Here is a 15,861-nt window from a genome sequence, read left to right on the forward strand (position 1 = left end):
GAGACAGCACTATCTCAATAAAATTTAAAATACTAACGTCTGATTTAACAAAAAATAAGTATGCAAAGGTGGGAAAGGAGCAAGTTACGTGATGAACTGCTGACTGAGATGGCACGTGTAAAACGTTTGTTCGTTCACCTGTCTGTCTTTCAGTCCTTGTTAGCTTGTAAGTTCTAGCAATGTCACAAGTATTGCGTAGGGGTCAGGTGATTTGGAGTAATATTTGTCTTGAAATGTTTGAAGTAGTTAGTTAACCTCTGATTACATGGAAAAATCACCTGAGATGCCAGCACCTCCGTTTCTCCATCCAGTGAGCCAGCGTATATAAATTGTTTTTACTTGAATGGTTAGGAGTTTGTAAAGCTGTGATAGGGTAGAGAGCATATTATGCTGAGATGCATTGTAAACTCTTTTGTTATCCACAAAAACCCTGTAACTGAACATTCAATGAGGTGCAGGACGTTCTTTTATCCTAGTGAAGTATTTCACACAAACCAACAGCAGTCTCATAAGCTACACGAGTAACTGAGAAATTAGAATCAAAGCCCTAATTTGCTTTGTCAGAATGTGCTTTGATGTTGCTTGTAGGAGCTAAAGAAAACAATATATGTTTGCATATGCCAACTTGTAGCATGTGATCTTGTAAATTACTATGTAGAGTCTAAAATTGTGAGAAATTTATAGCGTGAAACTTTACAATTCACCAGATGCTTTAAGTGCCAACTAGTGAAGGTGCATTTGTGAAACAGTGCCTAAATTCCATCTCATCAACTCTGGAATAGTTCTGAATGGGTGATAACTTGCTGGATGTAGATTAAACTTTTTGATTAGAATATAAGACGTGAGATCAGCGAGTGACGGGGAAATCAGAGGATCGCAGTGTGACGATGATGTACCAGCTGATGTAGAAACAAACATTAAGTGTACTTAATAGCGACAGGTTAAAATGATACATCAATTGGAAGAGTGTTATTGTCCTAGCATTTTAGCTATCTCCCTGGTAATAAATTTCTGTAGAAAACGCCTGGCATGCCCAGCTCTCCAGCTACTTGAATGTCATGGGGATAAACCCTGAGCCGTGGGGTGTTCTGCGGGTTTCAGATTTCTGTTCCAAGTAGAGATTAACGTATCGATTCCTTCAAATTGACGTTCTGTTTGACAGCACTGCTGCTTCTTCCTCCACCTTTAGGAACAGCCATGGAAAGGAACACTCAGGCAGTCCTTTTGAGCACATTTTTTCATTCTTGTTATATTAATAGTTCCGGAGGCCAAATATTTGCACAGTAGTTTTGGTCATCAAATCCTGGTTACGCATGTAATTGCAGAGTATTTTGCAAAGAAGGGTGGATGGGGCTATTGCCATCTTACGGATATCTAAAGCAAGCTGTGCTGAAACTTGTGGTACTTGACTCTGCTGGACGTCTTTGGATTCCCAGGAGGTGCAGGAAGGCTGAACTCCTCCTATTCTTGACTTGTCAGGCTGGAGGAGGGTGCGTGCTGAGTTCTGGGAGGTGTGCTTCAGAGCCACGTTTAAACACGAGCGAGCAGCCGGGCTGTCAGAGAAGCTGGGCAATTGTTCCCACGCTGCGAAGCAGCACGTTGTGAGCGATGGATGTGCCTGCGGTGCCTTTTTTTTGTCTGGTTGTGGAATGTGAACAGCTGAAGCCTATTCTTAATTGGGTCGGTTTCCAAAACTTTGTTGGTTTAAGCACTAGGATGTGAGCTTAAGTCTCCAAAGATTTTGTGGATAATGCCTGAATGGTTTATCCTCAATGTTATTCTCATTAGAGGTGTTCAAAATAAAAAAGGCTTTTTCGGACTGGATGTAGATGACTTTCTCTTGATAGAGTGGGATTTGGATAGAAAATAGTCCGGACTGTCCTGGTGTGAGGTTCTTCAGTGTTCTGCAGTAAATATAGAAAGTGAACTAATAATATCCTTGTTGGGGACTTTCTTTCTTGGAATAAAAGAAACGATGGATCAGTGTTAAGGTTTCCCTAGTATCATGAGTGTAAAAGAGGATGAAGGGAAGAATAAGTTATAGAAGTTACTAACATTTTTAAAGCTGAACCACTGAATGTGAAGTGTTCTCTCTTTACATAGAATAATGTTGGAATTTGCTCTAAAGCACATATTGACATCCTCGAAACAGTTGCTGTGTGTAGACATCTGTGGCTGTAAAATGCCTGTGTTGTTCTGGGGATATGCTGATAGAATTCAGTTTGTGTTCTGCAGTAGCAGCAGTTTTTGTTGCATCCAGGAGGCCGAGACACGTAGCAGAATGGTGATTTAAAGTATCCTGTACTAAGCTGTTTCTGGAATGAGGGGTTATGCTTTTATACCATTTTTAATTGCTATCTACAGTTTATACAATTGCTTTATGAACCTACGAAGTGAGTTTTCAGAAAAAGAAATGTAAGATGTGGACTTCAGCACAAAAATAATGGAAAAATTGAATGCAATATACAACAAAACTCATTTGCCGTGTGACAGTGAAAGCTGAAATGTCTTTATGTGCAAATTTAAAATAGAAAATTGCAAAATTGCTATAGATTTTAAATATCCAGTGATAGATCCTATTTAACACAGAAGACTTCTGCAGATTTCTAGCCAGACATGGATTTGATGAGATGCTTATTTAGGGGAGCTTTATTATATGATTCTTCTCTGCACTGTATGATAGTTGACTGGAAAACCATTTTAATGTATGTATTTTTGGTGTTGAAATTCCACATTCCCTATAATCAGATGACTGCAAGGAAGTGAAGAATGTCTTGCTTAAGAAATGAAGAACTTGTAGGCAGAGTTCTGAGAAAAATGTTTCAGACTTCCTTTCCAGCCTGGTCTGAAAGATCCTGGTGTTACTGACTTCAAAACCAAAAATTGTGTGCTCTCAAAACGTGGGGATCACAAATTTGTGAACTTTGGTTAATTTGAGGGACACTGCACTTCAGCAGTAAATGATAATTCACTTTTTATAGGGCTACAAGATTATGTACTCATTCGTGGCAATTGTTGTATTACATCTGAAAATGTTCAGGGTTTCTAGTAATGCTCCTGGGAATCAAACTTAGCTATTATAAAATGATTACCCTTGAGTCTTAGTCTACATACTTTGGATCTTTGTCTTTCAATTTCTTGGAGCTCCTTCAGACAGGACTCCCTAGTGCCCTTTCCACAGTTACAATGCACCTAGTGCATGCTTCAGTAGTCAAATATAGCATTTACTTGGAGTATAAGCACCGTATAGATTGTGTGAACTAACGAGGCCTTCTGAAGTAGTTTCCCTGTCTAGTGAAAAGCAAAGCTATCCGGCCAGCACTGTGGTAAGCCTGACATGTTTATGATAATTCTTCAAAGCAGAAATATTCCAGATGGCAGATTGTTTGTATGTGTTTTCTGTAGCGTTTTTCTTACCAGATAAAATCTTTGTATCCATGAGCGTGTTACCCAAAGTTCTCCCGTCAGAACAGTTCTGTCAGTACCAAGCTAAAAGCTGCAGTCTGTCTCACTGCTGCTTCTCTGACACTGGGAAGCCCATTCACAGGCCCAGAACTTGAGGCTTACTGGGCGCTCGTGGAGCTGTGTTGCTACTAATAGCTCCCCGGTGGTATCTGGAGCAGTGATTTCACTTGTACCCTTCATCTGTAATTATGTCAGGGAAAAAAAAAGCACCCTTGTTCGGTGTCCTAATAAAGTCTGTGGCAGATGAGCGTGTGCATCCGTGTGTGTGCGGTTGTGTGTAAAATGTATTTACTTGGCTGTGAAACTTATTTTGAACAAACAAATTGATATGTGGATCGTAAGTGGATACGGACAGCTGAGCTCTGGCAGCAATGATAGCCTCAAACTGGCAACCTCCTAGTGTATATTTAGGTTTAACTGTCTGAGCATGAAGATAATGTTGCATCCATGTGTAAGAGAAATCTAACACTAATTTGTCAGCGGAGGAAGGACCTATCACAATACTTCACTGTCCCTGCTGCAAGTGCATTGCTTGGAGGTGTTTTTTCTTACATGAACGTGTTGCCTATGAACACTCAAGCCTTGTTTACAGGATTAAGGCTGGGTAACTCTAAACTGATAGCTTGGAACTGTGACTGACACTTTATGACACAAGTAGAAGCATCCTTCAAGATGCATGTCACTTACAAAGTTTATAAGCTCTTTATACCTTCTTTTTTCCCCCAGTAGCAATTCAGTATTTTCTGCTAGACATCAGTTGTGTTCCCTTGTAAATGTTCAGGTGTTCTCTTTAGTGACTGTGGGAAACAAAAAAAGTACATGTTTACAGGAAAGAGTACATGCACTAAGGAATTGTTCCATAAAGAATACATTTGTTGTTTGCCCTCCCAAGTTAAAAAATGGTGACTTGAAATGGTAAAATGCACAAAGTTCATGTGAGTTTTTCTGTGCTTACTGTATAAGCAGTGCTTGTCAGTTTAAGTAACAGGAATTGCTTTGTAAGGTGACTCAGTGATATAGCAGTCAGGGAGTTAAATAAGCAAGCATAGATAAGACTCTTACGTTCTCTTTCATAAATTAAAACAACTTGGAACTTAAATGATAGTTTAGAGATTGAAATGTGCTATTAAAACTGGATGTCTAAGTGACTTACTACATACCAAATGGAAACAATGGCTGCTTGATTTAATGCTTTTTTCCCCTTTTCCCCTTTTTGCTAATTGAGAAATAATTTCAGCAGGTCATTATTTAGAGAATGCTAAACATTCAGTATTCACTTTTCTTTTTCCATCTTTACATTTTAGGTCAGCAGTTTGGTTTCATTGCACTGAGTTTGCCTGCATTCAAAACTGTTTACCTACAGCAACGTGCTCTGGTTGGAAGTGAACATGTCTCAAGTTCAAATTCAGAATCCTTCTACTGCCCTTGCAGGGAGCCAAATATTGAATAAGAACCCGTCTCTTTCGCAGCCACTGAGTATTCCTTCTACTACTAGTTCTTTGCCTTCTGAAAATGCAGGTAGACCTATCCAAAATTCTGCTTTACCCTCTGCATCTGTTACATCTACCAATGCAGCAGCAGGTGAGATTGAGTATCTGTTAATAGATGTATGTATTCTTGATGTCTTGGACCTATTAATATTTTGAAAGTAATATTTATCGAACTACAGTAGCTTGTAATGTTTTCTCCATACTGGATGGAGTCTGAGGCAGACAGGAGCACACTTCTGCACAGAGTTCTGTTTGTAATACTGAGAAATACTTAACATTTTTTACACTGCTTGGAGGTCCCAGAGTTAATGAGGGATCGTGCTGTCGCTGTTTTGGCTAATGACCAGAACTGTGTAACCCAGCGAATGTATTTCTGGGGGTATTGCAGACATCTTGATGCAAGACAATGTAGGATTTTTATTTAAAGCGTTTGTAGGTTTCATCGCTACCTGTTCATATATCTGTTTTTATGTAATCTTTCAGCTCCTTCTAACATGGCAAACCCCAAAGAGAAAACCCCAATGTGTCTTGTGAATGAGTTAGCCCGTTTCAATAAGATTCAGCCTGAATATAAGCTTCTGAGCGAGCAAGGTCCAGCTCATTCGAAGGTACCTATTCATATAAGCTTCTTGTTTCTGTTCTTCACGCTCTTGCACTTTTTTAGTGGAAAGGCAATGTATATACCTTTAGTTGTAAATCAAATGAACTTGTCTCTCCTAATTATCAGGTATTTGGAAAACAAGGATCTTAGTATATATTCTTTAATGCCCGAAGTACAGTAAAATTGAACAGAGCTGAAGGTTCATCTGGTCCAAAACAGTTACTTTAGCAAAAGAATCTTTGGTCCATATTGGTGGGGATTATGGAAATGCCTAGGACAAGCCAGCACGTGGTGTTCATCTGTTATCATTGTGTGTCTTGTTCAGTGTGTCAGAAGCTCAGTAATATGCAGTTTGTTTAGTGTTCTGTTTACCCACAGAGAGAGAATTTCTCAGGAATACAGTAAATATAGAAGCAATTTGTTTTACTTCAAAGAACAATGAGGATGTGAGTTCTAACATTATTAAACTTTTAAATTCTCTTTGGAGGTCTCTATTGTATGAGTACTGAGGTCAAGGCACACAAGGAAAATCAGCCTGGGCTCCATCTATTTAATCTGACACCGTCTCCTTAAGATGTTTTCTGGAACAGTGATAGCGTTGTATGTTAGAGGAATTGCCTTTGATGTGGGTAATGCTGAGAATTAAAATCTTTCAACCCAAATATGTGTAACGTCAGCTTCAATGTGCAAAGCAGGCAAGGTTTGCATTTGCAAAAAGTAATGGAGTAACATTCCGAGCATCTGTTCTCTTGTTTTCATTCTGATTGAAATTAAATTTCATTTAATTACCAGAGAGACTTTGTCTTTCTGTTGTCTGATGAATTTGTGAAATTTAGGGCAATAGATATCCTTCCTTATCCCACATAAAAAGAAGTGTCGCGGAGTATTGCTCTGTAATCAGATAGGCTTGTACTCACCTGGGGGCATGCAGGAAGTTTTTCTGGTGCAATGTCAACTTACTGTTCCTCAAACTACCAGTAAATACGGTTTATTCAAGAAAAAAAGTCATTAAAACTTCAAACAGCAAGTCGTTGGGGAATAAAGTCTGATTTTCAAGGCAGCTGTTCAGGGTGATGTTGACATAACATCTATCCACGTAGCGGTCACCTCTGTACGCATTGCGTCTTTTGTTTTATAGCCTATGTCATCTCATGCAATATGCAGGATGGTGCTAGCTGCAATTTTTGTGAAATTCTTAGTTAAGTAATCAGGGATGTCCTGTAGATGTCCCAAGTGTTTAAAATCTGGAGTTGGCATAGTAGTTAAGGAAAGCGTTGGATAGAGTCTTCTCGACTTTTGCATCAGTAAAAGACTCACAGTTCCATGGAAGACAATCTAATAAATGATGTAAATACTGAACCCACTCACGGTAAAAAATGTTTTCTATTTCTCAGGTGTTTACAGTGCAGCTGACTCTTGGGGACCAGCACTGGGAAGCTGAAGGAACTAGTATTAAAAAAGCGCAACATGCAGCAGCTGCCAAAGCCTTGGAAGGGACAAAGTTCCCTAAACCTACAGCTCGTCCATCCCGTAGTGAAGGCAAGAATCCAGGTATGTACCTCACCAAACTGATTTAAAAACCAACAGACAAAAACTATATGGAATTTAGCTTTCTGGTTTTAACATATATGTGAAATTGTGTAAGGATGAATAAAAACAGTGATGCTGAAATTACGTTCTGTGTATTTAATAATAGCAATAGTTGGGTTTTTTGAGAAAGTCATTTTGATTTAACTTTTGATCGTGGTGGGCATCATACAAATTCAACAAAAATTAACAATTAAAAGTACAGATATTTTTTTTCCATCAAGTCACTCAGGCTTGAGGAACCTACTGCTTACCTTGCTGCTTTCTGTTGTATTGCTTGGTGGAATCTTTGAAAAGACTTTTATCATAATCTTTAAAAAAAAAAATATATACTATCAAGAATTCAGTAACAGCAAAGAATAATATTTTCATAGGCGGGTGAATGTATTTGGCAATTTTTACAGGATAGTTCAGAAGCTTGATGATAAAGACTTCTTTAAAAATTTAAAAAGTAAAAAGTAAAGGGAAAAGTAAAAAAGTAAACTTACATTTGTGTCGAGCAGTTGATTCAGAACTTTGGAAGATGCTTCATTTGCATTTCGTTAAAGAGAAGCAGATGTTGAGTTGTAGAAAAGCATCTAAGTTGTTGTAATATTTAGGCAACTTCTTATTTTCTACGATTGCTTTGAGGATGTATCTAAAATGTAGAACTGTGAAGTAGCTTCACATCTCAACTGCACATGTGATAATTTCACATGTTTCCCTTGTCACTTGAGTTGAAAGCTCAATAAGATAACGTTATTCCAGCAAAGGGTAAAACTTTAATACCAGTTGTATTCTGATATCACCTACGTTCTTTCTTTAGAAACACTTTGTACAGTGAACAGGAAAAATACTAGAAATTAGCAATTACCTATTTTTTTTTCCTATGAATCTGTTCCGTAATTTCATTTTATTTTGGCAGTTGCCTTAAAACTTTCCTTTACATTTATGTGACTGTTCTTCATCAGATGAGAATAGTCAGTCAGTTACGCATCCACATGAAATCGGCATTGAGAAAAATGTTTGGAGCCATCAGCAGCAATGCACCTTCCTTGTCAAAAGGCAAATTGCAAGTTGAAAATGAAGAGTCATAAAAACCCTTGTTAGTCATTGACTACAAGAAGAAATAATGGATCATTCTCAATAAACAACAGAAGCAGAAAATATATGTAGCGTATCTGTTCATTTCAAAAGATATTTTAGAAAAAGAAAATTCTGCTCTGCACAACATATTAGCTATGCTGTAAAAAATCAATCTGTAGCTTAACAGAGCTTCACAAAAAAAAAAAATCATTTTTTATAAGAGAATTGCCACAGTTGTTCTAGGCTTGTAATTTAACATGCATCACACAGGTATTTTCTTTGTGTTCAGAATATGAAATGGCAAAATCTAGTCTTTTTCTCTGCTTGGAGACAGAGTGAAGGTTTGTATTGCTGCAGTCTCTAGTGACAGTTGGACAACTCTTTATTTCCTTTTTATTTAGACAGCGTAACCCCTACAGTGGAGTTGAATGCACTTTGCATGAAGCTGGGAAAGAAACCGATGTACAAACCTATTGATCCTTACACGGGGATGAGATCCACTTACAACTATACAATGAGAGGTGGTACTTATCCTCCACGGTATGTATTGTTTAATTTTGAGGTTTTGCAGTCTATTGTCTTTGAACTTCTGCTCTCTTCAGCTGATGAAATCTGAAAACTATCTAAAAATGCAATGTCCCTTAAACACCACTTCAGCTTGAAGGACAGTCTGAGGCAAAAAGGTTTTGATAAATACACTCCATGTGAAACTGCAATTTGTCTTAATGTTTTTTTCTTTTGGGGGAAGGGGAATGAGAAAGAACTGAACCAGATGATGAAGTGTTTTGAAGAGTGCTTGGATATATCTGGCTTCATGAAGGGAATACCTAATATTTCTTGCATTTCCTTGCTGTGTAGAAACAGTTTGGTGCTTTTTTAAAAACTATTTAAGTTGCACATTCAGTTTAAAGAATGTTATGAGCATTGGAATGAAGAATTCAAGGCTTACGGGACTAACAACTTTGTCAAATCATAGCTATATTGTCTTTCACTATCTTACTTTGTTATAAACGTTCTCATATTGTAAAACAAGGAATGTCGATAGTGTCTTTCACATATATCTCCCTAAAATCTTTTAGACTTAAAATTTGGCCTTTTAATACTTGTGTTATATGCCAAGTAGTGGTTACTGATACCCAAGGGATTCTTCCACATATATCTTAGGTTTCTACTTGTTTGCTTTGTAGGCCAAACTATTTATTTATTTGCATTTATCTCTTTATAGGTACTTTTACCCATTTCCTGTTGGGCCTTTACTTTATCAAGTTGAGCTTTCAATTGGGGGGCAACAGTTTCATGGGAAAGGAAGAACAAGACAAGCTGCTAAGCATGATGCAGCTGCTAAAGCACTGAAAGTTCTGCAGAATGAGCCCTTGCCTGAGAAACCAGAGGTGGGAATGAATCTAAGTGTTTTAAGCATAAATTACTAAGGTTCGAATGAGCTATTGTTGTAGATTTTTTTCCAAATTGAGAGGAAGATCACAGTTATGAAATTTAATTCTAAGTAAGAATGTTTATGTACTTGTCACTAGAAACAATTTGATTAAAATAGTAATAATTTTCTACAGTACTAGAAATTTCCCGAATGAAATTGTATTTATTCTTTTGCTGCAGTATTTTTTCCACAGCAATGCCATAGGCCTCTGTCAGATGTAATAAGCACTAGAGCTTGCATAGGAACTAATGTCTTATCAGATACAGATAATATGCAAACTTCTGAAGAAATCTAAGCAGGGCAGTTAGATTCCAGTACAGGCAACATAGAGATCAGACACAGGTTTGCTTCCTGGGCAAAATTTCTGTGTGATTATGGAAAGAACAATAGAACTTAGAGAAGAACATGGAGAAAGTTCATTGAAGTAGTAAAATTGTGCACAATTTTTGACAGAAATAATAAGAAGCAAAGTTGTATCCCTTCGTATGTTTATGGTTGCCTAGCGCTTCTCATTCCAAGATCCTTGTTTCTTATTTTATTTTAATTAATTTATTTAATTTGCATTGGCGGGAAGTCTCATCGTGTGCACATGAGTTCCTGGGGCTGAGGTGACTGTGTGCAACCTCTCCACATGTGCTGAGTGACTTCTCTAGCCAAAGCTCTCAGTCTAGGGAGCATGTTGGTTTCAGAGTCTGGCTGAGTGCTTAAAAAAAAAAAGGAAATCAGGGAATTAGGCAAGAATGTAACTGGGGAGTCTCAGACTGATTTAAAATGAAGAAAGGTGAGAATTAGCAGAAATTAGCAGGAGAACTTAAAGAATACGTTGTGAAGCCAACGGATATTGAGGTAAAAATGTGTTTGTGGAAGAGACCACTGCTGAGAGAATTAGGGAAAAACATCAGGTCTGACAGTTTCAGGAACAGGCCTAGGAGGCACTGCAGTATGGAACAGGTCAGGGACAAGCTGAGGGTCTTCAGCAGGTGAGATCAAGCCTGAGGGAGATATTTCCTTTCAGTGCAGGAGGACCCCAAATTTCTGAGTGTTGTCATTCTGTGTCACTGATGCATAATAATCGTTGTCCTCAAAGATGACCTACGGTCCTTGGAAGTTTGTGTATTGGACCCAAGGATTACAACTCTGCAGAAAGTCATGGGATCACAACTGAATTTATTTCTGTTCAGTTTGTTAGAAAAGCTCACGTGCAAGTGACTTTTTGAGTATTCATAAAGTTGTGTTTAAAGCCAGGTAACATGGTCTTCAGAACAAATGCTGTACTTCCACGTGATCATGTATTCTTTACTGTAGGTTGTCTCTCTGATTGTGAATGGTGTGAACTGAGAGATGAGGGAAGTAAACCTAGAGGGTGCCTCCTTTTATATGTTTATTTTAAGGACACGACCAGGAAATTGCTCTTGTGAATTATACAAGGGATTACAAGAAGTGAGGATTATTTTATGAACGGAACAGTTGCAAGCTCCCTGTATTCTGTTTTGAATGCTATGCATATGCAGGGCAAGTCACTTTAAGTACTCTTTCACAAGAAACATGCATTTGTCTTTTTATTTTCATTTAGTTATGCTTGATTTCTACAAAGTGGACATTAGGAAATACAGGTGTGCTTAAGGGGGGCAATCCTTTGAATGGAGTACTGTTTTATAACAAGCACTCAAACCAGATCTCAAATTTGATACTTCACTAACAAATTCATTAATATTTGTGGTTTTGGGTTTGTCTGAGGGAGTTACTGTCTTTGTAACAGTTTTTTTGCACTAGACAAGATGAAGACAAAATAAGGAATATTTTAGCACTAAGTGAACAATGTTTAGTGAGGCAAGATCACTGAAGGATACAGCAGTGTAAGATTCTAAGAGATTCCATTACAACATGTGCATACAATGAAGGCAAATTAAGATTTTTACAAGCAGACATAGTCTTGATGCTTCCTACTTGTCACTTGATGTTGCCAGTAATTATCCTTTTAAACATACTTATTTTCATGTATCCCATTAGCACGTGTGTCTATATATAAAATGTGTAACCCTGAGCTCCTCTAATTTTAGCCAGAAAACATTCAATGCTTAAGAATAAATCATTGAGTAAAATGAGTAGACTTTAAGCATAGAATAACCATTTTCCATACCTTCTTAGAGCACAAATCTGGAAGCTGGTTGTAGGAGAAATAGATTTTAATAAAATTTACTTTCGGCTGGACGAAGCACTGCCTGAACAACTGATCTAATTTTATGCTGTCTCTGCTTTGAGCAGGAGTCCATAGTAGGAAACCTCCAAAGGATCATTCCAACCTAAATTAGTCTGACTGGAGTTCAGACACGCTGACAAGGAGGCAGAACAGGGTTATTTGCATATTCAGAGACAGAAGCAATAAAGCCTAGATTTAAAGCGTAGAAAGCAATGTTTTCTAGCACAACGCTCAGACAGAAATCTTAACATTTGCCTGAAAACACTAAAACCAGAATTGCTTCTATGGTTTTTTTCTGTTTATCTGTTAAATATCAGCTGCTCTTAATATATTTAACATGGAAGAAAATACTGATAGCTCTGTTGAAATCAATGTAGTTCTCATCAGCAGTTTCCCTGGTTTTCATAATTTGCTTGTAAGCAGTCTTTGAGGAAGTATGTGTTGAAAGACTTCCTAGAAAAGGGGGAATCCCTCTTAAAGGAGTATATTATTTTTGCAATTTGTTAAGGAGCTTTTTCATCTATAATCTTTGTTTGTTTCATTGCATGACTTGCAATTGATAGAGGGAGTCTAATAATTTGATAAAAGCAAAGTGAATGTTTGTGGTCTCATTCTGATTTAGAGGCATAGATTCCTTGGAGAGGAATGCACATGTGCAAACTAGTTGAAAAGCAGACTTTATAGATTGTCTGCCTCGGGGTTGCTGGGAAAGAGGAAGAAGGTGGTGGTGTGATTATCTTGGATTTATAAAATAAACTGATCCAGAACTAATTGCTAAAAGAGCTGTAGTCTATTAATGGTTTGATATTAATTTACTCTTTTTAAATAAAAGCACACACAAAAAAATACGTGTTTTAAATCATTTGAACAGACTTGAAATATGTCAAGAATATACAAAAGTAACGTAGCTTATAATTTTATACTATCTCTTTGTTTTGTTTTGAAATTATTTTAAATGGGAAAAGTCTAATCTGATGAAGAGAGGCCCTGGTCACCTTGGCAAGGAAACGTGGGAATTTCACAAGCTGGAATGTATCTGGGATTACAAGGAAGGGAAAGATATTTGTAATTAAAGTGATTGTGCAAATGTTTTTATAGTAAAGTCAGTGACAGATCATTCCTATCGATGCCGGCAGTTATGTGCTATAACCCACCGTAAGAAAATAAGCCCTGAAGAGTTCAAATACTTTTTCTGGGAATATGCTGCTATTCATTTTTAACCTACCGTGCATTTGAAATAGGTTTTAGAATGATGATTGGGATTTTTGACGCCAGGAGTTGATCTTACTTTTGCCAGGTTTCACCCGCACTGTGCCTCCTGCTGAGATGTAGTGTGTGGTTCTTGGAGCGTAGGTACTGCCTGCGCATTTCTTGTGTGCTGTGGTGTGCCTTACTCCTGTGGGAATGGTGCCATCATGTGGTCTTGGTTTTCGCAGACCTGAAGGCTGCTGTGTGTATTGGAAGATCAGAAATATTAGGTGTTATCATTGTTTAAATATATATATTTAAATAATATATATGTATGTTGGGCTGTCTGTGTTCTCCTGAAGCGTTGCAACTCAAGCCTGAAATACGAGGTCAGTCCATAGGAACAGTGTAAAATCTGATGGGATGGTAGGAAGGAGTATTTGTGTTTTGTTCAGAGATTGGAAGAGGCAGCTTAAAATGGTGGAAAACAATCATAAATGTCCTTCATGTTCTGATCTAACCTGTTAGTAGCAGATACTGAGGATGCTTGCTACCATCAAAACTAGATTTAATCAGTAAGAACTCTCTAGCATATTTCTGCTGCTTCAGTAAAATATTTAAATCATTTTTGTTTGCTGGTCGCATAACCAGTATTGCGGTATAATATAATTGGTGTAATTGTTGCTATTCATCTTTATCGTAATCTTTCCTATATCGCTGCTGAACACTTAGTCTTAAAATTTCTCTGTTGCTGTTACCATGCCTCTTAGTTCATGTTGATACCAACATCAGTGAAGACATTTTTGGAATCACAATCAAAATTTTACCGGGGGATACATAGAAGTGCCTGTAGGTAAGCTCCACCTGGCACTGCTGTCCTTCTAGCAAGGTGTAAGATATCAGAGATGTGCGGTGTTTGACTGAAGGCAAGTTTCTGATAATATGTTCCTCAGATGATGAGAAGAATTCATAGATGAAGAACTTGCAAGAGAGCATGTTGAATGACAGCTCTGTGCCAGGGTCCGATAAGTCATCCTTTATTCACATTGGTCCCATTCTCAGAACCTTCATTTTTTCTGGCCTTTCTCTTATCTGATACTGTCTTAGTGCTTTTGGTACAAATGTCCAATCAGCATATGAAAACTGTATTTCATAAAGGTACTTCCATTTGGAAAGCAGTTCATTTAACACTTCAGTTCCTTTTTCTGTAGATAGATTTTAAATTATTGGCCCATATTCTATTTGTTTTTTCCTATCATGAGCACATGAAAATAAGGAGGTACGCTAGCTTTTACCCATACACCTTAAATGAGCTTCCTAAATTTCAGTTCTGTAGTATGTGTGCTGCATTTTTGCACAGTCATGTAAAATGGCAGTAAAAGTTAAGCTACTTAAAAAAAAATAAAAATTGAGAGTTCAATAAACTGGTTGGATTAATCAAATTCAATTTAATAGAATCTTTATTTTAAATAGAGTATGCTTCTTTTAGGTTAACGGAAAAGAACCAGATGATGAAAATCTCAATAAATCTGAAATAAGCCAAGTTTTTGAGATTGCACTTAAAAGGAACTTGCCTGTGAATTTTGAGGTATGTTTATTTTACAAGCTCTAGATCTGTTTTTATTAGCAAATTAAGGCTACACATTAAGTAGAGTCTTTTCTAGGAAACCCAAACAACTGACTTTTAACATGCCTTGTTAGTTGTGAGTACATGTTCATTTTGGACAGTCACCCCGATTGTCTCAGAGTTTATAAGGTTAAGTGATGAAAGAAATCCACCTGTTCACCAAGTCATGCACTAAAATCATAGCATGAGTGAACAGCTATGCTGTGGTTGTCTGTGCAATCTTTTCCATGTTTTTTTTTTTTTTTTTAAATCAGTATTATAGTGAAAAAGCAAAACACAACCCCACATTAAAGCTTAGAACACTGAAGCACAAAGTCAAGGCAGAAGAGTATAACTTGCTCTGAAGGAGCTTATTTATGGAAGTATTTGCTTAATTGAGCACTGATGTGGACTACCCGCAAGTTGCAGAATCTCACAGATAGGTTTCTTTTCTTGCCATGAGGTGACCTCATGTGCATCTTACTTTCCTTTCCCTTTGGCCTGGCTGCTTGCTGCCTCTTTGTCCCTCCGTGATGATTTAGTTACCTTAAATCAGTAGCTTCAATAGGAGCATCTTAATTGCACTAAAATATTAATTTATTGTGTTGCCTTCCTGAGCTGGCAGAATAACATCTCAATCAATTATATGAATGATTACAGTAAGAAAATGTAATTGTGTGTAACCAAATTGCTTTTTAAACTGTATTATGAAATTTTATATGAATCTTCCAGTTATTGCAGATTGGCATGAACATCGCCAGTAAAAATATACTATCACAAAAAGCCAGTTGTGGGTGGAAGCTCTCAATTCATTTTTATATTTTGACTCTCAATGTTTTGAAGTATGATTTGTTAGGAATGGAGTTAAGACTAAATCTGTAATAGGCAGCTAGCACTTAAATGTTTCCAGAATTACTGATTTCTGAGTTAAATTGCTGGATCCCAAATGATGGCTTTCTCAGTGATGTTCTGTTACTGTAACGTAATGTACGAGGTGATATTATCTGCATGGAAGTAGACAGTGAAATAGGACAGTCATTTTGAAGGAGTAAATAAGTAAGTTAATGACTGTAACATGTAAATAACGTTTATGGCTTGCTGTATCTGGTCTTTTAAAACGTATATTTATTTGGGTGGGATTATGTTATTAGAGGATGCTGTACATAGTCACTTTATGAATTTTATCAAAATTTGAAATCTCTTTATCCATAGTGCTTGAGAGAA

The 15,861-nt window shown here is 37.3% G+C and overlaps 1 protein-coding gene across 7 annotated transcripts in view; it reads left to right on the top strand.

The window, feature by feature from the left end:
• Nucleotides 1-15,861, top strand: part of STAU1 (staufen double-stranded RNA binding protein 1) — a 28,719-nt gene that overhangs the window by 5,508 nt on the left and 7,350 nt on the right. For 5 of the 7 annotated variants that reach the window (XM_021416814.1, XM_021416816.1, XM_021416815.1 and 2 more), the window contains exons 3-8: nt 4,770-5,046; nt 5,439-5,563; nt 6,951-7,107; nt 8,610-8,748; nt 9,434-9,599; nt 14,521-14,619. In XM_021416814.1, the coding sequence (XP_021272489.1) occupies nt 4,854-5,046; nt 5,439-5,563; nt 6,951-7,107; nt 8,610-8,748; nt 9,434-9,599; nt 14,521-14,619 (879 nt within the window). In that variant the 5' untranslated portion in view covers nt 4,770-4,853. The remainder of the gene's footprint in view (nt 1-4,769; nt 5,047-5,438; nt 5,564-6,950; nt 7,108-8,609; nt 8,749-9,433; nt 9,600-14,520; nt 14,620-15,861) is intronic. The other 2 variants (XM_021416819.1, XM_021416820.1) reach the window with 1 other exon arrangement.

This window comes from Numida meleagris, chromosome 19 (assembly GCF_002078875.1).
Source record: "Numida meleagris isolate 19003 breed g44 Domestic line chromosome 19, NumMel1.0, whole genome shotgun sequence".
NCBI lineage: Eukaryota > Metazoa > Chordata > Aves > Galliformes > Numididae > Numida > Numida meleagris.